Genomic DNA, 24,607 nt, shown 5'->3' with positions numbered 1-24,607 from the left:
GTATCTGTAAGACTAAAGGCGATAGGGACTATACAAGAGTACTGTACTCTAGCCAATAAAGTTGTTTTCCACAGGGGTACAGGTTAACAATTCTGAAACTGTCCTGGAATTGAACAATTAAGTAAATGGACAGTGGATGGGGGGAGCCAAGTTTCTCACTGTTGGAATGGAAATTTACAGATCAGCAGGGGGAGGAGGTTAGAATGATTCATGTGGTAATGGAGCAGAGATGGAACGTCAGGAAGAACTCAAGTTTAACTTAATATAAATATAGATGGTTACACAGATAAGTATATATAGATATGCATCTATGCAGGGGTTAATATATACACATATATTTATTTGCTGTCAGCTGGAATGGCCTAAAAAAATCACATCCTAGTAGCAACAACCACACCCAGTACCCAGATCTTGGTTTCTAATACCAGTCTCCAACAAAAGGAACTAAGGCCCCTAGGAGAAATGGCCAATTCTAAGACTGGGGCAGGAAATATACGAGATGAGCCAGGAGCATTCTGTAGTACCAGAAAACAAAACAAAAACTATGTGCCTCTATTCAGTCATGATTTAGTGTAACCATTGTCCAGCCTGAGCAACTGCCTAAATCCAAGTGAGCAGAAAACAACTAAAGTTAAAGGATCCCAAAATTACAATCAATTTCAGTTTTTTCCTCTTAATTTTTAAGACCACTGCCAGGAAACATGCTTTTAATGCAATAATTCTGAGTCTATTGTTTGCTAGAAAAAGAGAATTTAAATGTGTCTTGACTCAAACTGTAACCAAAAATAAAAACAAACAAAAAACTCTCACCTTATTCTAATTAGGTCTCATCTTTGATAAGTGAGGGGGGAAACAAACAAATGTTAACTACATATATATCAAATTGAATAAGTTTCCAGCATTCTAGAGAGAGCCCTACTTCACAAATCCTTTGGTGCCTTTTTAGTATCAAAAGTAAGATTTAATCTTCATATCAATATTTTTAAAGCACTTACATCCAGAAATTTAACACTGGGCAAAAGAGTGTCAATAACAATTTTGCCCCGGCCAAGTTGAGAAACAGATGGGAGTCAATCAGCATTTGGTCTTCCCAGAAAGGGGAAAGAATAACTTGTCAAAAAAGCTGCTTACCATCACAGAGACTTTTTAGCTTAGTCTGGGTGTTCCATTCACAAAGACTATTGCCTGAGGCAGGAAAAGTATAAATAAAGCTCATCTGTTCTTCAAGCTTAATACCTCTAGCCAGAAGTAACAAAGGTTTATCATTCGGAAGAAGGAGTTATAGATTCCTCAAATCTTCTAATTCCAAGGTAAAATCAGTACACAAATATTATCTTACTCAGGTAGATTTATTTCTGGAAAAATAAAATAAAAACCTCCTGATATTTTATATTTGTCATTTAGGGGGAAAAGTGTAATAAGGCTATGGCTTTAAGATATTTAAAAAATAAATATAAAAATATAATCGTTATTCAGAAAAAGTTTTGTTAACTGATAATTAACTTTAAAGCCAGTGTAACTCCTTGTCACTAAGAATAAAAACAAACTTGTTCACTTCTTATCTTATACAGAATACAAAATTAGAATACAAAATTCCAGTCTTATAATTTTAAAACAGCATCCTATGTTAAAATTATTAAGGCTATAAATCTGTGTTCCAGATTGTTAGGAGACACCTGGTTTACACCTGTTGTCTTGGCATAATTAACAGAGTCCCTTTCATTCTCAAAAGTGTCAGTTTAGGTGATCAACTATATGGTACTCCTAGTTTTAATAAATTTGTCTCTGGGAGAGACTCCTGTTAAGACACACGTGGTACCTGGGCACTTGCATTTGCTGGTTTAGGTGACTAACGGCAGAAAAGTACTTATGGGGACTTGGAGAAACTGCTCTATATACAGTCAGGGGAGGGTGGGGGGTGAAGAGAGATTTCAAGTCAACTGGGCTTAAGAAGAGACCTGAAGCTTCTATCCTCACCTCCTCTGCCAACTCTGATCAGGTGCCATCTTCTGTGCTTTCTCACCTTCCCTGGGTTTAAACCAGGATTACGATTGTTTATTGATCTACTGGATTCCCCACCAGATCCTAAACTCCCAAAGGGCAAGGACTAAATGTTATTCAGCTTTCTATCCTCAGTTGTCTAATCCCATGTTTGTCACATACTAAGCACTCATAAAGAAAATGTTTTCCTGAATGGAAAAAAAATTATTAAGGCTAGTGCACAAACAACAATGTTTTTCCTCCGTGCACTTCTACAATTTCATTCTTTATTTTTAACTTTTATAGTGGTTTCACTGTTTGGAGGAAAGTACAAAAATACTGTGCATACTCTACATTTTTTAAACTTTAGTATCAGTGATCATTTTGCTTTCTTTATGGGAGGCAGAAATGATACTTAAGATTAAAATATTCAATTATGTAAGCAATTTCAAAATAAGGCTTTCTTCTCAAATGCACTGAAAATAAAATTAACAAAATGTTTTTATTAATTTTTAAATATAAACATTGATCCCAAGGATAGCAAAGAAGGTAAAGAGAAGGAATAAAAACTAGACATGTTGACACTTTGAAAGCAAGCCTTTATTTCATGTAAATTCTGGGAATAAGCTATTGTAATTACATTGTTTCATGTCATGAATACTAAATTTACCATACTTAGTATAAAATAATTTAAGCCTTTACTCATATATGAGATGCTAAAGAATTACCAGTGAGCCGGGTGCGGTGGCTCACGCCTGTAATCCTAGCTCTCTGGGAGGCTGAGGCGGGCGGATTGCTCGAGGTCAGGAGTTCGAAACCAGCCTGAGCAAGAGCAAGACCCGTCTCTACTATAAATAGAAAGAAATTAATTGGCCAACTAATATATATATAAAATTAGCCGGGCATGGTGGCACATGCCTGTAGTCCCAGCTACTCGGGAGGCTGAGGCAGCAGGATCGCTTGAGCCCAGGAGATTGAGGTTGCTGTGAGCTAGGCTGACGCCACGGCACTCACTCTAGCCTGGTCAACAAGCGAGACTCTGTCTCAAAAAAAAAAAAAAAAAAAAAGAATTACCAGTGAGGTCTTAAAGAAAATTCTCATACTAAAACTCCAAAAATATACAAAATGTTGATTTATTTAGCTTTGACAGAATTTTTTTGTTTTTTAAATTTTTGTCTTTAAAAACTTGATCAGTATATAGCAACCCTTTTGTTCTATGCAAATCTAAGGCTGGATGTAACAATGGGTTATTTCTTCACACTGCAGGGCAGTGTTAGAAATGGAAAAGTTCAGTTGCTAATAGCAGTGATGATTTTCCTAACCTCATTTCCCTCCTATGTGCACCATTTCTGAGGACTCCCATACACACAGTTATTCACAAGCAAAACAAACACAACCAGTCCTTTATCATTTCCCAACACCAACTCAGAGTTTGAGATCTGCTACATTTTGAATCATTGCCTAGATGGCCAATTTAAATGCAACCCCAAATGTTTTTAATTCAGTATAGTGACCACAGTGAGTTAATTAAATAATAAAACCTACTTGCTTTGTCAACAATCTTAGTTTGCAAGTCAGGTAAATTACCAGAGAAGGAATCTTAATTTTTTTAAGTTCTATTTCACTGCTATTTCTAAATTACTACATAATGTAATTAAAAGTATGATTCCTGAGATGATCTAATAAGTTTGTTTCAGGGCCACAGCACGTACCCCGAATTCCAACCACCCATTTCCCAAATATTCAGTTCATCCAAGTGGTACTGCACGTGAATGTGAATAGTGTAAATCTATCAAAACTGAAAAAACAGCTCAACAAACCTTCATTTATGAAATACATCCTATAAAAATTAATAATGAGATATATTTTTCAAGAGATATGACCCTTTGACAATTAAATGCTATCTTTTAATCCAAATTAAATTGCAGCAATTTCTTTTGGAAGTTGAGGAACACAGGCTACAGTTTCTATACGTCTGTAGTCTATTTCAATATACTGAAAAAGAAGAAAGTTTGGCCAGAGCAGTGGCTCATGCCTGTAATCCTAGCACTTTGGGAGACCAAGGTGGGAGGATCGTTTGAGGCCAGGACTTCGAGACCAGCCTGAGCAAAAGTGAGACCCCACTCTACAAAAAATAGAAAAATGAGCCGGTCATGGTGGTGCATGCCAGCAGTCCCAGCTACTCGGGAGGCTGAGGCAAAAGGATTGCTTGAGCCCAAGAGTTTGATGATACCACTGCACTCTAGCCCAGGTGAAAAAGAGAGATCTTGTCTCAAAAAAAAAAAAAAAAAAAAAGTATAGTAGGACCTTCTGCAAATCAGCAATATAAAAGATAACTAAGCAGAACAGGGAAATCTAAAATAATTTACCAGCACATAACTCACAAAGTAAACTTCAGTGTCACATTTCCTTGATTCAAATCACCAGGTACAGAGAACAAAATTCATTGCTGCTTCCAAGTAAAGATAGATGCAGGTTACATATCTTAAGAAAACAGATCCAAAAAGTAATTTTAACTCTATCAGGCTCAAAATGACCATAATTTTGAGTAAAAACTAAGTAATCCTCACAGTACATTCAGTAGACAAACTTTATAAATGACAAATTTTCTAGATGATTAAACTGATCAGCAAAAGAAGTAGAAAAAGTTTCCAAAATTTTCAGAAGCCATCATGTTTTCAAAGATCTCCAAATATTCATTTAATCAATCTAAATAAATATAACTAAAACTAGATAGACACACAGATATAAAAGTACTGCAGTATTGGGGTGGGGAGACTTACTAGTTAATCTTACTGAACAGTTCTGTAAGAGTAATCAACCTCTTGAAAGCAGCTGGGAGAACATCCACACAAGCAGCTGACTCTGCAGACTGCTCTGTACTTTTCCAAAGGGAAGTAAGCTAATTACTTGTGTATCAAGTCCATAGAATATATAGACCTGTCATTCTAGTCTTGCTCTGAGGTCCAACACAAAAATCTAAAAACTTTCAGATAGCTTAAGCAAGAACAAATCATTTTTTTAAAAGATGTTTTCATAACAATTGAAGTTCATTAGAGGAAGCACACATAAGACTACTCAAATATAGCTCCTTACTCAGCAATTCAAATACCTTGCAGATAGATACATTTCCTCAACTATTATGAGAACCTTACTTAGTTGGCAGGGAGTAATAAGTATTAATTAATAAACAAGAGGCTGGGCGTGGTGGCTCACACCTGTAATCCTAGCACTCTGGGAGGCCAAGGCAGGCAGACTGCTCGAGGTCAGGAGTTCGAAACCAGCCTGACCAAGAGCGAGACCCCATCTCTACTATAAATAGAAACAAATTAATTGGCCAACTAATATATATAGAAAAAATTAGCCGGGCATGGTGGTGCATGCCTGTAATTCCAGCTACTCAGAAGGCTTAGGCAGTAGGATCGCTTGAGCCCAGGAGATTGAAGTTGCTATGAGCTAGGCTGATGCCATGGCATTCACTCTAGACTGGGCAACAAAGTGAGACTCTGTCTCAAAAATAAATAAACAAACAACAGAAACTACACACATACTACCTAGCATTTGACTAATACCATATCACAAAATGTAATCCTGAAGTACTCCTTACATTATGACACAAAACAAAAATTCACTTTGTGGTCACCACCCATTCTTAAACTCATTTGAAGGATCTTCATATGAATTTTCATTTTGAAGGTAGATTTCAGGTGTAAATTTTATTACTGTATTAAGACTCATCTGTCTTCAGTCTCTTCAACTCCCAACAACATGTTGTAAACCCAAATAAAGATTTAAACTACAGGAGGCATCTTCAAATCACAGGAACAGACTTGGAGGAAAGTACAACTAAAACAGGACGTCATAGGTAGAGAAAGGACAATTGGACCTGCAGTATATAAGGATAAAAATGATCGACTGTAAATACAACAGTAAGTACAGTCATTTAAAGAGAAAGAGAAATGGATATTTGAGAAGCTGGATTGGATTGTGAAGTAAAATACATACACAAATTAAAGGCAACCAGCTCCTCACCAGCTGTTGCAAGCTCTGGGAGTTAGAGCTTAGTTGTTCTTAGTTCCCTTCTTTATATAGTACAAGACAGTCCAAGAGACTAGATGCTCTGAAATTCTTCTAATAGTGATTCTGCTCTTTGGCCTTGGAAAAGTCATTCAACCTCTTCTGGTAAATAATTAAATAAAAACTAAATTCACAGGAAGCCTTGGGTATCTAATACACATACAGCTATATTCTGAGCTCATAAACAGAGTAAAATCCAAACTTCTTAGCACTGCATTCAAAGCTGTTTTTGATCTCACTTAAACCTTCCTTTCCAGTCTCTGCAAAATCATCTACAGACAAACAGCAACTTTAGGCCTCTTGCTATTCTAAGAACTTTTCACATCTTCCTCTCTTTGGTCACAGTTTCCTCAGCCTATGAAATCTTTCACCCTTGTCTGCTACTGAAATTATACTTGTCTTTCAATCGCAGTTTAAAAACCTTCTATAACCTATCTCCCCACTAATCTTTTGAAGCATAGTCACTATTTCCTCTAAATTCCCACTGTGTTCTTCATTTATCTCCATTACTTTGTTTCGCTGTACAACAGGAAATTGTTTATGTGTACCTTCCCCAATACAGTGTAAGCTGCTCAAGGGCAAGGATGCAGGGACACTGTGACTCATACAAGCCTAGCAGTACTTTATACACAGTTTGTGTTTAATTGTGGAACCAGATTGAATATGAGGTAATATTAGTGGGCCAATATCAGAAAAAGTGATCCCCTAAGTCACTGTTTTTCAGACAGTAGGTCACAACCTAAAAGAGTCATGAAATTAATGTAGTGGGCTGCCACCAACATTCAAAAAACCAAAACAAAACTAAAAACCAAAGTATGAACAGACTAAAAAATACCAGAGTGCATACCAGAAAATAGTTTTTCTGCAACTTGTTTCAGGTGGGTTTTTGTATATATTAATATATTCAGTTATAATATAAAATGTATCTCTTACGTGAGTTGCAATTTTTAACAAAATATTTAAAAACTGGCCAGGTGAGGTGCCTTATGCCTGTAATCCTAGCACTCTGAGAGGCCAAGGCGGGAGGATTGCTTGAGGCCAGGAGTTCAAGACCAGCCTGAGCAAGAAGGCGACCCCATCTCTACAAAAAATAGAAAAATGAGTCAGGTGTGGTGGTATATGCCTATAGTCCCGGCTACTCGAAAGGCTGAGGTGGAAGGATCACTTGAGCCCAGGAATTTGAAGTTGCAGTGAGCTATGATGATGCCACTATACTCTAGCTCCGGGGAAAAAGCAAGACTCTGTCTCAAAAAAATAAAAATTAAAAGCCACCTAAAGACTTTTTTCCAAATATGGGCTGGAACTGTACCACCCATTCATAGGCACTTACTGCATTGCCCAAGTGATGCACAAAGAACATCTATATAGCTGACAGCTGGAGAACAGAGTGAACTTAACTGGCTCTAACCTAAACCTACAATATCCTGTTAGCGATGCCATAATCTAATGAATGAACTCGCCACAGATCATGCTCACAAAACACTCTCCAGTGATCATAAATTGTTAAGTGTATGCTTGTCAATTAAGTCTCTTTGCTTATCTAACAGATCATAAGAATTATTCCCAATGGCATTTATCTTAAAAAAAATAATTATCCTTGGGCCAGGCGCAGTGGCTCACGCCTGTAATGCTAGCACTCTGGGAGGCTGAGGCAGGCGGATTGCTCGAGGTCAGGAGTTCAAAACCAGCCTGAGCAAGAGAGAGACCCCGTTTCTACTATAAATAGAAAGAAATTAATTGGCCAACTAATATATATAGAAAAAATTAGCCAGGCATGGTGGCACATGCCTGTAGTACCATCTACTCGGGAGGCTGAGGCAGTAGGCTCTTTTGAGCCCAGGAGATTGAGGTTGCTGTGAGCTAGGCTGACGCCATGGCACTCACTCTAGCCTGGGCAACAAAGTGAAACTCTGTCTCAAAATAATAATAATAATAATTATTATTATTATTCTTGAAAGCATGGTAATGAACGCTCACCTGAAACAAACTAGTCAGTGGTTGCTAGAAAGAGAACCGTTCTTCACAATAACTTATAAGACCCAGACAAATCTTTTTATTTTTTTTTTTGTTTGTTTGTTTGTTTGTTTTGAGACAGAGTCTCGCTTTGTTGCCTAGGCTAGAATGAGTGCCATAGCGTCAGCCTAGCTCACAGCAACCTCAAACTCCTGGGCTCAAGCAATCCTTCTGCCTCAGCCTCCCAAGTGGCTAGGACTACAGGCATGGGCCACCATGCCCGGCTAATTTTTTCTATATATATTATTTGGCCAATTAATTTCTTTCTATTTATAGTAGAGACGGGGTCTCGCTCTTGCTCAGGCTGGTTTTGAACTCCTGACCTCGAGCAATCCGCCCGCCTCGGCCTCCCAGAGAGCTAGGATTACAGGCGTGAGCCCCAGACAAATCTTTATGCTACTAATAAAAGATCTTGCCGGGCGCGTTGGCTCACGCCTGTAATCCTAGCTCTCTGGGAGGCCGAGGCGGGCGGATTGCTCGAGGTCAGGAGTTCAAAACCAGCCTCAGCAAGAGCGAGACCCCGTCTCTACTATAAATAGAAAGAAATTAATTGGCCAACTAATATATACAAAAAATTAGCCGGGCATGGTGGCACATGCCTGTAGTCCCAGCTACTTGGGAGGCTGAGGCAGGAGGATCCCTTGAGCCCAGTAGTTTGAGGTTGCTGTGAGCTAGGCTGACGCCACGGCACTCACTCTAGCCTGGGCAACAAAGCGAGACTCTGTCTCAAAAAAAAAAAAAAAAAAAAAAAAAAAGATCTTGTCCTGGCCACAGCAATCTGTAGAAGTGATTTCTCAGGAGAAGGTAATGGTTTTTCAAATATAGTTTTATGTGCTTGCAACTTCAACTACCTGTGAAATCAAAAGTATTCTTGAAGTTACAATTATGATTGCCATGTTCTCTTCACTAATAACCAACATAGTAAAGACAGAAACAATAAGGGCAAAGAATGCCTGCTTTAGTCCCCTGTCTCCTACCCAATTTAACAATGGGTGATAGTGAGTAAAGATAAAAAATAGTTAACATTTCACAATAGTTGAACCAAAGTTCAACTGCTATCCAAGTTTATAGAATATAATTGAATTTTAAGAATTTTAAATAACTAGTCACAGTCAAGTATAGTTTACTATTAACAACAGTCAAGAAGCCAGGCACAGTGGTGATGCACACCTATAGTTCCAGCTAGAGGCCAAAGAGGGAGGATCGCTTGAGCCCAGGAATTCAAGTACAGCCTGGGCAACATAGCAAGACCCTGTCTTTAAAAAAAAAAGCTGAAAAAATTAAACAACGGAAAATACACTAGATTTAGAATCCAAAAACCTGGGTTTATTCTGGTTGCCACTCACTAGCACAACACTCAGTTTCTTCTCTTATAAAATAGGGATAATAATACTCAGATTTATTAATAGGCAAACAGACACTGGACTAGGGATACAACAAATACATAGTATTTGATGTAGTCCCTTACCTCAAGGATCTTATAATTTCCTATCTCACAGGGCTGTTGTGAAGATCAAATATAAAAACACTGCAAACTGTAACATGCTATATACATTGCAGAGTAGTATAATTATTACTATTAACTTGTTCTACCTCTTAACCATCTACCTTTATTGCAAGAGCTTAGCAAAATCCAATAAATAAAGTATAAATGATCAGATAGAATAGTTAGCATTTAACTGATTTTCCACTTCAGCTAGAATTCAGGAGCCAAAAAAAATCTCTTATTTGTTAGAATAGTCTTAACTCATGACTTTCGATATAACCATGAAAATAAAATAAACTGAGAATCCAAGGTTTATAACCTATAGTGTCACTCTGGGCATGTGACTAAGTATGTGGGTTGCATTACCCACACCTAGCAAAGGAGAAAAAAAATAAAGATTTCTAGGCTCCATGAAAGATTTACTGAATCGCAACTCTTAAAAGGTGAGCCTGAAAATCTATACTTTTGACAAGCACGCCCAAGTGATTCTTATGCACACTAAAGCTTGAGAACCACTGCCATAAAATTTCCTTTGATCAATAACCATGATTTCATACATTATTACCAAAATCTACCTAGAAAATTTGAGCCAAACAGAACTCAGTTACAATTGAGAAAGCAGCTCTTGAGAAGGTAGTCAATATTACATGACTCACACTTAACTTGTAAAAATACTTTTCATAGCACCGACCTCTTTTTATTCAATGATTTTCAAGCTTTCACACAAAATGAAGTAAAAAAACCTAACTCTCAGTAAACAAATTGATATACATAGTTTTAATTTATATTATGGCTTAACTTTAATAAGGAAAAGTTGATGGATCTATCATCTGGTAGCTATCAAGGAAAAAGCACATACTCCTTGACTAACAAATATATCATGATTTTGAATGCTTGCAAGCCAACCTTACTAGTCCATGCTTAAAGACCACACTGCCCAAATGTCAAAGAGACAAAACAAATAGCTAATAGACAAACCTAATCCCTCAAAAATACAAACAATATCCTTATCTACTGTATAACAAAATCCCCCTAAAGGTATCTCTCGAGAAATCAATCAAGCACTCTTGGAACTACTTTTACCTTAAGAAAATTAACCTGAAATCAAACGTTTCTTCATATACTGTATAATTAGTGAAAAGACATATTTATTTTGGTTCTATTTGTTGAAAGCATTCTTCATTCATTAGCCTCCAGGTATATACACATCAAAGAGAAGAAAGGCACTCAGTACATGTTACTCTGGGAAAAATTACAAGGTGGAAACTAACATTGCTAGTCAAGAAAACTTTCCATCTGCAGTAAAATTTATAGCCCAGAGGGCTTGTTCGTACTGCAGTACCAAGCCCTGCAACATGACTCTTTCCCAAATCAGTTAGAGAGTCAGTTTTGAAAGGAGAAAGGACAAACTGAACCATACTGGCTCCAATTTAGTTTAACCATTGTTCCAACATTTGAGGAGGACAGAGCCTTGGTAAGCAGACTTTAAAGAAACACAAAGAAGTTTAGGTTCTTACTTGTGTGCTAGCTTATATCCTCTTAAATCTCAAAGTTACTCTGTTCTTTCACACCTATGTCAGTTGTCCAAACAACTGCAATACAGGAAAAATGAAATAAAAACAATTTGTATATGGCAGAAAAGAGTCTAAAATAGGGAAAAGTATTAATTAAACAGCAATTGTTAAGGTCCAGACATCCACCTAAGACTTGATGCAAACTACATCTACACAATTGTACTCCATCTGTCCCTAATTATGACCCTACCTGGCACTTGATCAACATAGAAAGCTTTCCTGGGACAACAGAGGTTAACTGAAAGAACCTGGATGAGAGACAAATAAAAACCTCTAAGGAATGTTGCCCTAAAAATGCTTTAGGAAAATGAGCATCAACCTCACCAAGATGAAAACAAGTAGCAGGCACGATATCCCTCAAGAAACACATCTATATGGTTGCTGATTTCCTCCTCTTACTTGAAAACCTAAAGAGAAGATGCAGACTTTGGAAGACAGGAAAGACAGGAAGGAAAGAAAAAAAAAACTCTATAGTTGAGGTCTCAGAGGATTTGCCAACCAGTTAGGCTTTGTGTTGCAACTATCAGTACTTCCACTATAGTACCAGAGAAGTTTCAAAGAATTTAGAAATCAAAATACATACAGTTGGAAGGATGAGAAACCAATGCCAGGAAGATTTCTGATCATCACACCCTTCTAGAGAGAGGTCTTCTAGGCAGAGTGTTCTTTTCCCCTGCCCACTATTATAAAAGAGACAAAGTTCTCTACTCACCACCAAGGATGTGCCAAAAAGTAATGTCTCTGCTCTAGAAAGCAAAAATTTCCTATGTTCCTAGTCCAGAACCTGAGTCTGAGGCAAGTCCTTCTACCTGTTGTCCTGAGGGATTATCTGAGGTCTCCTTTAAAGTGTATGTTTGGGCTCTGCTGCAGAAGCCACAGTAAAGGCAAGAAGCCACCTACTATGAATGACTATTGGTATATATATGTGTCTGTCTGTGTATATTTGCAGAGACAGATCCCGTTAGCTGTAGTCTCCCACAGAATTATTAGTTTTAGTTTAGTTTCTTTAGATCCTGTAGAGAGTAAATAATTTAGAACTTTATGATAAATTTATAATTTGAAATACATTAGTTTTAAATTTAAAAATAAACATCTGGTCAACCTTGTTTGAGATTTAAAAAAAAAATCTGGGTCCAAAGTTAATTTCCAAAGGGAAAGGAAAATGACTATTCCAGCAGTTTCTATCAGAAGGAAACATCAGCCACAGATTTTGAGTTATCTAGAGAGAAAATAATTAGGTGCCCAGGTACAAGAAATCTAAGGGTCATTACTGCATTCTATATCTGAATGCCCTGTCCCCCAAAAGATTAAGAATATATTACCAAAGAATACTAGAAAATAGTATGCAGGACATTAATGAAAAAAGAAAGCATCTGTTTACAGAAAGGACAGAGGAAAGGTATAATACCTCCAAACACTTTCTTAGCTAAGCAACTATTCCTTGAGGTGGAAGGGGTGAGGAAACAGAATGAGTGGATATCATAGAGTAAAAATGTCAAGGAGAAGGGCAGGGGGCACAAGATGAAGAAGAAGGAATGGACTCCCCTATAAAGCCAGACTTTCAAGATACTACCTACTTTGCAAACCTTGGGTATACCTACTGTTCCACAAGAAGAAACTGAAGGTTGTAGAAATTACAATTAAAATAAAATTTATGAAAAAGACTGTATATGCACAAATCCCAACATTGAGGGAGAGAGCAAAAGTGTGAAAAAAGATTACACAACATAAACTCAGTAAGGAGAGAAATATAGAATGGAAGACCACTGAGGAGGATGGAGACAATGAGGGCATATACCACCCACAAGTCAACCAGCAATCTCTACATGAATTTCAATACAAAGTACAAAAACACAAACGTAACGCCTAGATTAGGGTAGTGGAGGAGGTGTGCACAGAAATTGCAAGACAAGTCAGCATTCCTGCAAGAGGTTTAAGGGATGTGGAGGGGAAGTAGGGATGAAGGAGTACGAAGGGGAGGGACTGCAGCAGGGGAAGAGGGTGGGTTGCAGCAGCAGAAGACGCCTTAGAAAGAAAGAAAAGGGAAAGCAATCTAGAAGAGAGAAAGACTAGGATAAAGTCAAGAGCCGTATCACAAGAGGACAAAGTAGCAGAGAGAATGGAGACAGGAATGCCCTCAAAAAGTGGAGCGGTCAAAGACCCAAAAGGGGCTTGTAGTTTGGGGGGAACTAGGAGAGCTCTACCATAAACCTGACTGGACTAGAAAGAAGTGTGAGCACAGCGCAAGAGTGAAGACGGGGCCAGAACACGAATGCTCTCAGTGGGATGTGTTGACAAAGACCCTAGATTCAAAACCAGGGTGAAATACGTGGACCATCGAGAAGAGAAACTAGTGTCAAACACCAAGCACGTCCTCCCCAAAAGGCATGCATGGGTCAGAAAAGAAGGTATACTCTTGGAATATGAATACTAAAAGGAGGGGAGGAAAGGGACACACAGTAGGCAAAATTTAGGGGGTGCTTAACCATAACGAGAGGATAACCAAGGAAAGAAAAGGAGCGAAGTAGAGAGGGATTATGTTTCCAGAGGAAAAGTAGGAGCAGAACAGAGGTCCAGCTTACTCGGTCTAGAGGGCAGAAGAGACAGTCCACAGGGCTGAGCAGAGTGGTGGAGAACAAGAAACTATGATGCTAAAGATGAGAACTTGGGAAGGACTTGGAACTGGCTGGGTCAGAAAAAGAGATGCCGTCAGTAAGGAGCAGAAGAGGCTCATCATGAGGAGGGCGAGGGGGAGTGAAAGCAGCATGCCAAACGCAAAAGCAAAGGGGCAGAAAAGAACCCTAAGGAATCGGGCCAGGGGTAAATGCAATGGGGGCGCAAGGACATAAACTACAGAGGGGAGACGGGAGTCGCAGAAACCCAGGGTGTGTGGGGGGAGAGGGTGAACCCACAAGAGGTGCCCGGCAGCCGAGGCCTGAAAGGGGCGGGGGTCCCGAGAGCCGGTTCGGGGGTTGGGGGAGGTGCGGCCTGAGGGTGACAGGGGAAGAGGCGAAATGCAGGGACAGGCGGAGGGGGATGGAGAGGGTGGGGCAGCGGACGGTCCCGATACTCACACCTCCAGGATGCGGTCCCCCTTGCGCACCCCGGCGCGATCGGCCGCCCCCCCGGGCAGCACGGCGCTCACATGCTGCAGCGGCGCGTACAGCTCCCCGTTGATGCTCCGCAGTTGCCCGCCCTCGCTCACTTGGCCCCGCACGTTGAAGCCGTAGCCGGACTCGGACTTGACGATGCGCACGACCCGCGGGCCGCCGCCTACTCCGCCGCCGTTCCCGGCGCAGTAGAACCCAGACCCCCCACTGCCGCCGCCACCTCCGTTCCTGTGAGGGGCTGAGGGGTGAATCCCGTCCCCGTCCTCGTCCGCCATCTTGCGAGCAAGCGAGCCGTACCCCCGCCCCCTACGCCTCCACTCCCTCCTGGAGCGCGCTCGCCCTTCCCAGCAGCCGCGCGACCCCCGACGCGCGCGCCCGCTTCGCCGGCCCCGGGACAGAGTCGGCCACGGAGCTGCCGGCAGGGGGTAAAGGGGAGGCAAGGGGCGGGGGGAAAGCGGGCTGTTGGGCGTCGTGGGGCCTCCTGGGAGATGTAGTTTCTAGGCGGAGGGGCGGGGAGAAGGCTGGGCCCGGGCCTGAGCGGAGGTTGTGGGATGCCTTGCGGGAGCAAGGCCTGCTGGGAGTTGTAGTTTCTCTTTAATGATCTATTAGGAATTTGGTCTTCTGTTGGGTGGTGAACGTCTAAGTCAGCAGCCAGCGTGGCAAAATGATGCAGCTGTTGATGCGGGGCCAGTTTTTATTTATTTTCTTCTTCTTCAAATCTCTAAAAACAATAATGTTAGGATAAATTGACTTTTGTGATTCAACACAGTATTAAATTATATTAACTCATTTGCTCCGTAACTTGTGTTCACAAGGCCCGAACAATCTGTGAGACAACTGGATGATGAATTAGTTTCCATATTTCACATGTTAGAAAACTAAACCTTAGAGTGCTCAAAGCCATCCAGCTATTAACTATCAGGAACTAAGGTCCAGTTATATTTGAACAAATTTCTTGTCCTGTATTGCAACTACAGTTGTGAGGCGGATACCATTTTGGTCTACAACAAACTGCAAATAGGTTGGTGGCCTCATAAGATTATAATGGAGAAGAAAAATTCCTGTCACTTAGTGACATAATAACCATCACATCATAGTGCACACATTACCTCACGTGTTTGTTGTGGTGCTGGTGTAAGCAAACCTATCTGGATGCCAGTCTTATAAATGTTTAGCACATAAAATTATGTATAGTACATAATACTTGATAATGGTAATAACTATATTACTGATTTATGTATTCACTATACTTTTAATCATTATTTTAGAGCAAGGGTCCTCAAACTTTTTAAACAGGGGGCCAGTTCACTGTCCCTCAGACCACTGAAGGGCCATTGGAGAGTGCGGCACACTTGCGCACTGTGGGCTCAGGATGAGCTGGCTGCTAAGCGGGACAGGCAGCAGCAGCAAAAACACCCAGCTAGGCTGGATAAATGTCCTCTGCGGGTCGCTTGTGGCCTGTCGGCTGTAGTTTGAGGATGCCTGTTTTAGAGTATACTTCTACTTATTTAAAAAAAGGACCTCAGGCAGGTCCTTCAGGAGGTATTCCAGAAGAAGAGATCGTTATCACAGGCGATGTCAGCTCCATGCATGTTATTGCCCCTGAAGACTTTCCAGTGGGACAAAATATAGAGGTGGAAGATAGTGATATTGATGATCCTAACTCTGTATAGACCTAAGCTAATATGTGTGTTTGTGTCTTAGTTTTTATTATAATGCAAATATTTAAAAAGTAAATTTAAAAATTTTTTTAATAAAAAAGATCTTACAGGGTAAAGATATAAAGAAAGAGCTGGACGCGGTGGCTCATGCCTATAATCCTAGCATTCTGGCTGGAGGATAGTTTGAGCTCAGGAGTTCAAGACCAGCCTGAGCAAGAGCGAGACTCTGTCTCTACTAAAAATAAAAAGAAATTAGCTGGACAACTAAAAAATATATATTAAAAAATTATCTGGGCATGGTGTTGCATGCCGGTAGTCCCAGCTACTCAGGAGGCTGAGGCAGGAGGATTGCTTGAGCCCAGGAGTTTGAGGTTGCTGTAAGCTAGGCTGACACCACAGCACTCTAGCCTGGGCAACAGAGTGAGACTCTGTCTCAAAAAAAAAGATATAAAGAAAGAAAATATTTTTGCACTGTTGTATAATGTGTTTGTGTTTCAAAAACAGTCACAAAGTTAAAAAAATTAAAAACTCTGAGAGTGTATTTGAGTGTAAGAATAAAAAAATAAAAAAAATAAAAAAAAATTAAAAAGAATTATAAAGTAAAAAAGTTATAGTAAGCTAAAGTTAATTTATTGATGAAGGAGAAAAATTTTTTATAAATTTAGTACAGCCTAAATTTACAGTGTTTATGAAATCTACTGTGATGTACCAGTATAGGCCTTCCAATTCACTCACTGCTGTCACTCACTGACTCACCCAGAGCAACTTCCAGTCTTTCATGGTAAATGCCTTATACAACAGTTTTTATCTTTTATACTGTATTTTTACTGTACCGTTTCTATGTTTAGATACATAAATACTTACTGTTGTGTTACAGTTGCCTACAGTATTCTGCACAGTAACATGTTGTACAGGTTTGTAGCCTAGAAGCAATATGCTACACCATATAGCCAAGGTATATAGTAGTCTTTACCATCTAGGTTTGTATAAGTATACTCTGTGATGTTTGCACAATGATGAAATCACCTAATGGTAGATTTCTCAGAACCCTCATCATTAAGTAACACATGACTGTACCTAAAAACTATGCCCCAACTATACAGAAAGCATACATAGGCCAAGTGCAGTGGCTCACACCTGTAATCCCAGCACTTTGGGAGGCCAAGGCGAGAGAAATGCTGAGGCCACAAGTTGGAGACCAGCCTGGGCAATATAGCAAGACCCCATCTCTCCAAAAAATTAAGAAATTAGTCAGGCTTAGTGGTGCACACCTGCAGTCCTAGCTACTAAGGAGGCTGAGATGGGAGGATCACTTGAGCCCAGGAGTTTGAGGCTGTAGAGAGCTATAATTACATCACTACACTCGAGGCTGGGCAACAGAGCAAGACCCTGTCTCTTTAAAAAAGAAAAAGAAAACAAAAACTTGTGTAGAGAGGAAACTATGGTCTCAGTGATTTCGAACTGGATATTAGAGTGGCCAAGTAATAATTTGAATTTGGCAATAATTTTCAAGTTACCTTTATGTCTTTTTTTTCCTGTTTTTGAAAGCTTTAAAAAATCCTTTTTGGGCCGGGCGCGGTGGCTCACGCCTGTAATCCTAGCACTTTGGGAGGCCGAGGCGGGCGGATCGCTCAAGGTCAGGAGTTCGAAACCAGCCTGAGCGAGACCCCGTCTCTAAAAAAAAAAAAAAAAAAAAAAAATCCTTTTTGTAAAAAGTTAAAATACAGATAATAATGTAAATGTCTTTTCAATCCTTAGTGTTAAGAGCTTCAAGTATCTCCACCAGACTTTTTCATACAAGTCAACTTCAAGCACTCTGGGAGGCTGAGATAGGAGGATTGCTTAAGGCCAGGTGTTCAAGACCACCCTGAGCAAGAGCAAGACCCCATCTCTATTTAAAAAAAAAAAAAGAAGAAGAAAAGAAAACAACTTCAGTTGAAAGACCTTCCTACTACTAAGTACTGAGTACTTAGTAAGTACTAATTGGGGATCCTGGGAAAAGGCAGGTATATATCTTTGCCTTTGCTTCTTTACCCAACTTGTCACAAGTTCCACAGTGGTACAATTTGTCATAGTCAAAAAATTCCTCTTCATGGGCATTTATTGAAACCTTAAAATCTGTACCCCCATAATATTCCGAAATAAAAAAAAATTAAAAAAAAAAACAAAGAATTTCAATAAAATCATATGCCTCATCAAAAAAAAAAAAAAATTCCTCTTCTACATGTGTGTTCCAGAGTTCATCTTCCAAACCAGTTACATTTTTGACTGCTACTGTTAGACCTAAGAAGTCTTCCTGCTTCTCACTGATATTCTTACATTCTTTACAAACAATCTGCTTAACAAAGGTTCAGTGGTGCAAATGAAGTTATGGCCACAGGTCCCAACTAAAGACATTTCCAAAACATTGAAGAGAATTTGATTCAGTTCCTGCACATCGTGTTGCCTCATTTCCCCATTGCTGGTCCACCGGAAGCTGTCAGTGAGATCTGCTGTGGATGCAGCTTCCTGGTCTAAGAGCAGAAGCTGAGCAAAACAAGCCCTGTGACTGTAAAGGGATGACTCGAATCTTCACATCAGATTTATCCTTTTTTTTTCAGACAGAGTCTCGCTTTGTTGCCCAGGCTAGAGTGAGTGCCAGGGCGTCAGCCTAGCTCACAGCAACCTCAAACTCCTGGGCTCAAGCAATCCTGCTGCCTCAGCCTCCCGAGTAGCTGGGACTACAGGCATGCGCCACCATGCCCGGCTAATTTTTTCCTATAAGTATTAGTTGGCCAATTAATTTCTTTCTATTTATAGTAGAGACGGGGTCTCGCTCTTGCTCAGGCTGGTTTCGAACTCCTGACCTCGAGCAATCCACTGGCCTCGGCCTCCCAGAGTGCTAGGATTATAGGCGTGAGCCACCGCGCCCAGCCTCGGATTTATCCTTATCTTCGAACAAACCAAGCTTTTCTGGACCAAGAGAAAATAAAGTTTCTTTGAACTCAGGTGTGAAATGAAGAATCTGAAGAAGGAAATTGAGGTAACAAATTCCACCCAGATTTCTGATTCCACTTAAATTGGTGCATTCTCTAAAAGCAGGTGCCTCCAAAGCTTTAGTCTGTAATTTCTTCCCTCTTCCATACTGCTTTTTTGACACACTGAAATAATCCTCTTCAAAGAGGCCCCCAAACATTGTGAACCTGAATACTACCGGCCCAAAGCGCAGACCCACGCTGGCCAAAACATAGCGCAACCAAGCCGCCCCAGCTGGGCGCCACCATGTTGGCCAGGAGAAGTTACCTTTATTTCAAATTGTTTGTTTTCCCCAACAGTACAACAGAGTTCTTTGCAAATGGCAGCAATTAGTGTTTTTTGGCCTCCTACCAAAACACAAATTTTTGTGGATATTGTACAGAGTGTGTAGTGAAGGCAAGTGGAAGAACAAGAGCAAAAATAATGAAAATAGCTTACTTAATTTAAGTGATTACTGCTCAAGTCTGGGATTTGATTTTATTCAACCGATAGGGTAATAAGTTAGTTTGTTACTGTTTCATGCGTACTGTGTAACAGCGGTCCCTAACGTTTTTGGCACCAGGGACTGCTTTCATGGAAGGCAATTTTTTCCATGGATGCTGGGCGGGACAGGGGCCGAGCTCAGGTGGTGATGCAAGGCTGGGTTTCTAACAGGCCGTGGACAGCTGTGGCCAGGGGCAGTTGGGGATCGCAGCTGTAGAAGACACAAGATTCATGGGTCAGAGACAAAGGATTATTATCAGGACACGGGAAGCAACATGAGCTTTGGCATGTTTGTGTCAGTTACCCTTGCCCCCCAAATCCTACCAGGATGAAACGAAGGGCTAAGATAGATGCTGTGCACTTACTTTACATCTTATCTGAGGAACGAGTTTGGGGAACATGCCATTTTATAGGAAGCAGTAAAAAAAACCTGTTCTTTGTCTTGGAAGGAAACATTACTTCATCCCTCAAGGTTATAAACACAACCTTGAGAAATAACCCTGGTAAAGAGCAGTCAAAACCTTGCATTCTTGGCATACCCAGGAAGATGGGTACAAGCATCAAAGACCCATAAAGGACTGTATCTCCCAACTCTACTATGTGCCAAACAATATTCTAAGCACATTATGCTCTCATTTAATCCTCACTACTCTAAATGTCCCCTGTTTTAAAGAAGAATAAACAGACATGGAGAGGTCATATAGCTAATAAGCAATGAATCCAGGAGAAGCAGAGGTCTAATGACTTATAAAAGCAACAAGCAACCCTTTGAAAGAATTTACAGTCTATGTGAGGGTTTCCAGGGATTGCTCAGGGGGGAAAAAATCTGGTATAAGAAAGAGATCTCTCAAAATAAGGGATGAGGACTCAAAGTCATTATAATTAGAACATAAAATTAATGTGACCTTATTTTACAACCAAGCTAATGATGAAGGATCTTGATTAGTTACACAATAAAGTTGGGATAAGAATTTTGTTCCAAAATAATAGTGGCATTTGGATTAAATGTGAATCATTTAATTTGAACTGAGTGTTGGGTGGAATGGAACTTGTCTAAAACAAAGCATCAGAGAAAGGAAAAAGAAGGGAGCCTCCACTAAAAGTTATTTTCCTCATTTATTTATTAGATTAAAATATACTGAATGCCTACTCTGTGATAGTAGCTAGGGATGCAGGGATAAATACGATGGTATTTACAAACTCCATGATCAATAGGACATGATCAAACTTACAAATGCACATACCCCTTAATCTAGCAGTTACATTTCTAGGAGTTCATTCTACTGTTACACTTGCACACATGTGAGATGGCACTTTTATGAAGTTAAGTCATGGCAGTATTGTTTTTATTCACAAAAGATTGGAAACAGCTTGATGTTCATTTGCTAAATTATGATCCATCCCCAATAGAAAACTGAATCACTGTAAATAAAGAATAAGGAAGCTCTCACTACACTGATATGGAATGATCTTATAGATACTGTACATGGTTAAAACAAGGTGCAGCACAGTCTGTAGAACATGATACCATTTGTGTATAAAAGGAGAACCATGTATATGTGTATATCTCTAAAAGTATTCATAAGAAACTGATAGTATCGATTGCCATTGGAGAGAGAGACTGGACAGCTGGGGTGTCAGGGTGGGGGTGGGGATGGGGTAGGAGGGAGACTTTTCACCTTTTTTTTTTATTAAGACAATCTCATTCTATTGTCAGAGGTAGAGTATAGTAGCATCATCATAGCTCACTACGACTTCAAACTCCTGGGCTGAAGTGATCCTCCTCCTTCAGCCTCCTGAGTAGCTGGGACTACAGGCACATGCCATTTTAAAAAATTTTTTCATAGAAATGAGGTCTTGCTATGTTGTTCCGGCTGGTCTCAAACTTCTGGGCTCAAGCAATCCTCCCACCTTGGCCTCCCAAAGTGCTAGGATTACAGGTGTGAGCCACTATGACCAGCTTCACCTTACACCTTTTTGTAACTTCTGAATTTTCAGTTAGATGAGGGTGTTGCCTATTCAAAAATAAATTTTTTTTTTTTTTCTTTTTTAGAGACGGGGTCTCGCTATGTTGCCCAGGCTGGAGTGCAGTGGCTATTCACAGGTGCGATCCCACTACTGATCAGCACGGGAGTTTTGACCTGCACCGTTTCCGACCTGGGCCGGTTCACCCCTCCTTAGGCAACCTGGTGGTCCCCCGCTCCCGGGAGGTCACCATATTGATGCCGAACTTAGTGCGGACACCCGATCGGCATAGCGCACTACAGCCCAGAACTCCTGGGCTCAAGCGATCCTCCCATCTCAGCCTCCCGAGTAGCTGGGACTACAGGCGCGCGCCACCGCGTCCGGCCAAAAATAAATTTTTTAAAGTATCTATTTGGAAAGGATTATATTGGAAGAAAAAGTTATCAGAACATCAAAATAAGAAAATAAAACATCATTAAACATTACTGCTGGTGAGAATTCAAAATCTAGCAGGAGAGACAAAACAAAACAAAAGAAACCCCACACAAATAGTGTGCTCAAGCCAAGGCCAAGCTATTAATATGTTATACAAAAATCACAGAACCTTGGAAAACAAACTGTAGCCAAGAAATTCTTTGTGGTATTTGATTTTACTTGCTTTATGGATCATTGTATGTGTAGGTGCTCAAAAATGTTTGTTCAATGAATGTTGAATTTCAATGTAAAAAAATAAAAATAGGATGACAGGGAAAAAAAACACACACACAATTACAAGACATCATAATGACAGCTGTGACAAGAGTCTTGTACAAGGTGAAAGGAATACACATAGGTGGGGCCTTCAAGCATCCAGAGGGCAAGGACTTAGGGCAGATGTCTCACAACATCGGAGAGCTAAACTGAGTGATTATAGATGGGAAGAGTTAGTAAGGCAGAGAAGGATAGTAATGGAAGGGCATTTCTGACAAAAGGAACAGCATATTCAAACACAGAGGTTTCAAGGAACACAGTGCAGTGTGGGCAGTTCAGTAGCACTGGAGCAGAGGGGACAGGGCAGGAAGGGGACAAGGGAGGTGGGCAAGAGTCAGATCTGGAGGGCTTAAGATATTAAATACCATGCCCAGGAGTTTGAATTTCATCCCTAAGAATTTCATCCTTAAGGGCCTTTGAATGCTTTTAAGCAGAACAGCAGCATTAACAAATTTGTGCTTCATGCAGGGCGCGGTGGCTCACGCCTGTAATCCTAGCTCTCTGGGAGGCCGAGGCGGGCGGATTGCTCGAGGTCAGGAGTTCAAAACCAGCCTGAGCAAGAGCGAGACCCCGTCTCTACTATAAATAGAAACAAATTAATTGGCCAACTAATATATATAGAAAAAATTAGCTGGGCATGGCGGCACATGCCTGTAGTCCCAGCTACTCGGGAGGCTGAGGCAGTAGGATCGCTTGAGCCCAGGAGATTGAGGTTGCTGTGAGCTAGGCTGATGCCATGGCACTCACTCTAGCCTGGACAACAAAGTGAGACTCTGTCTCAAAAAAAAACAAAAACAAAAACAAAACAAATTTGTGCTTCAGAAAGTTCACTCTGTAGGATATGTGGATAATGAATTGAGATAGAAAGAAAAAAAGAAAAGCAATTGTAGAGATTCAGGTGAGAATTAATGAGATTCCAACGAGGGCAGCAGTGGTGGGAATACAAGTAGGGGGATGCACAGGAAAGAAGGACTTGGTGACCTATGGGATCTCAGGTGCAAAGGTTGGGGAGGAAGGAATGACATAAGATGCCTGACTTGGGGGGGGGGGGGTGGTTCCCCAAGACAAGGCATGAAGAGGAAGAGGTTTGTGGGGCAGATAATGAGTTTAATTTGGAGTCTGTTGGGTTTGAGGAGCCTGAGGAAGATCCAGGAGGAATTGTCCAGTAATTGGTTGGACACATGAGTCTGGCATTGGGGAAAAGGGTCTGGGCCACAGCATAGATTTGGGAGCTTTAGACTCTGGGTGGTGGCAGAGGAGAGCCCCAAGTTACAGTGTGCAGTAAAATGACAGGAGGGCCAAGGCCAGAACCAGGAGAATCTCCTCCTGCCCCCACCCTATTTAGGAGACTCAAGGAGAAAGACAAAGAAAGAAGAGTCAGAGCCAGGGGACCCAGATAGAGTGGGTTTTTTTGTTTTGTTTTTTCTTGAGACAGAGTCTCACTTTGTTGCCCAGGCTAGAGTGAGTGCCATGGCATCAGCCTAGCTCACAGCAACCTCAAACTCCTGGGCTCAAGCGATCCTACTGCCTCAGCCTCCCGAGTAGCTGGAACTACAGGCATGTGCCACCATGCCCAGCTAATTTTTTCTTTATGTATTAGTTGGCCAATTAATTTCTTTCTGTTTATAGTAGAGACGGGGTCTCGCTCTTGCTCAGGCTGGTTTTGAACTCCTGGCCTCAAGCAATCCACCCGCCTCGGCCTCCCAGAGTGCTAGGATTACAGGCGTGAGCCACTGCGCAAGGCCAGAGTGGGTTCTTAAAAGTCAATGAAGCTACTTTCAAAAACAGAACCACGACCATTTGCAGAGCACTTCCCATCCAAGAGCCTGTTTCATCCTCACAATAACAATGCCAATAGACGTACCCCCAAGAAATTTGGGAGGTAACCAGCTCAGGTAACCAGCAGGCCCCAGTCACACTACTAGTTAATACCAGAACTGAACCTTGAACCCAAGTTTTCTGACACCAAGGCCAAGACACTCTCCACCATCCAGCCTCCTTTTGATTAAATAAGAAAAAGTTCCTCCCACCCGTTGTGATCCAGAAGGTCAGCAGATTTCTATTACCTTTTTGTGTGTGGTGACTACATAGGTGAGAATCCTGCCTTCACAATTCTGCTCATAGAGTCCTTTGGTCCTGAATGTTCTACCTCTTCTCTTTTCCTCTTTGTGGATCTAAATTCTATTCATCCTTCAAGCCCTGACTGAAGTCCCTCCATGAAGCCTCCCCTGAGGGCTCCAGTTCACTCTGACATCTCTCTTTTCTAAATTCCTGAGGCAAACAGACCTCCCCTCAATGAGTCATGCTCTTGTGTAATCCTTCCTCTTGAGTGTGGGTGGGACCTGTGACTGGCTTCTAGGCAATAAAATATGGCAAAGGTGATGATGTGTCACTCCCATGAGGATGTTGCATTATATAACACTCCTTGGTAGCAGACCAGACAAGAGTCTCCTGCTGGCCGAGAGGCAGGGAGCTGCCATGCTGCACACTGCC

At 40.8% G+C, this 24,607-nt stretch overlaps 1 protein-coding gene and 1 pseudogene across 5 annotated transcripts in view; both read right to left on the bottom strand.

Annotated features, from left to right (window-relative positions):
* SNX27 (sorting nexin 27) overlaps positions 1-24,386 on the bottom strand; it is an 81,696-nt gene extending 57,310 nt beyond the window's left edge. The window contains exon 1 of one of the 5 annotated variants that reach the window (XM_076000127.1): positions 24,181-24,386. Coding sequence is in view for 3 of the 5 variants with exons in the window: in XM_076000126.1 (XP_075856241.1) it covers positions 14,205-14,515 (311 nt within the window). In the remaining 2 variants the exon portion in view is untranslated. Of the gene's footprint in view, positions 1-14,204; positions 14,679-24,180 lie in introns of those variants that run through there. The other 4 variants (XM_076000126.1, XM_012767603.3, XM_012767602.3 and 1 more) reach the window with 4 other exon arrangements.
* LOC142869578 (ubiquitin carboxyl-terminal hydrolase 40-like) lies at positions 17,820-19,090 on the bottom strand (annotated as a pseudogene).
* Positions 24,387-24,607: the final 221 nt, after the last annotated feature.

This window comes from Microcebus murinus, chromosome 2, assembly GCF_040939455.1.
Source record: "Microcebus murinus isolate Inina chromosome 2, M.murinus_Inina_mat1.0, whole genome shotgun sequence".
Lineage (NCBI taxonomy): Eukaryota > Metazoa > Chordata > Mammalia > Primates > Cheirogaleidae > Microcebus > Microcebus murinus.
This window is presented reverse-complemented; position numbering and strand designations above follow the sequence as displayed.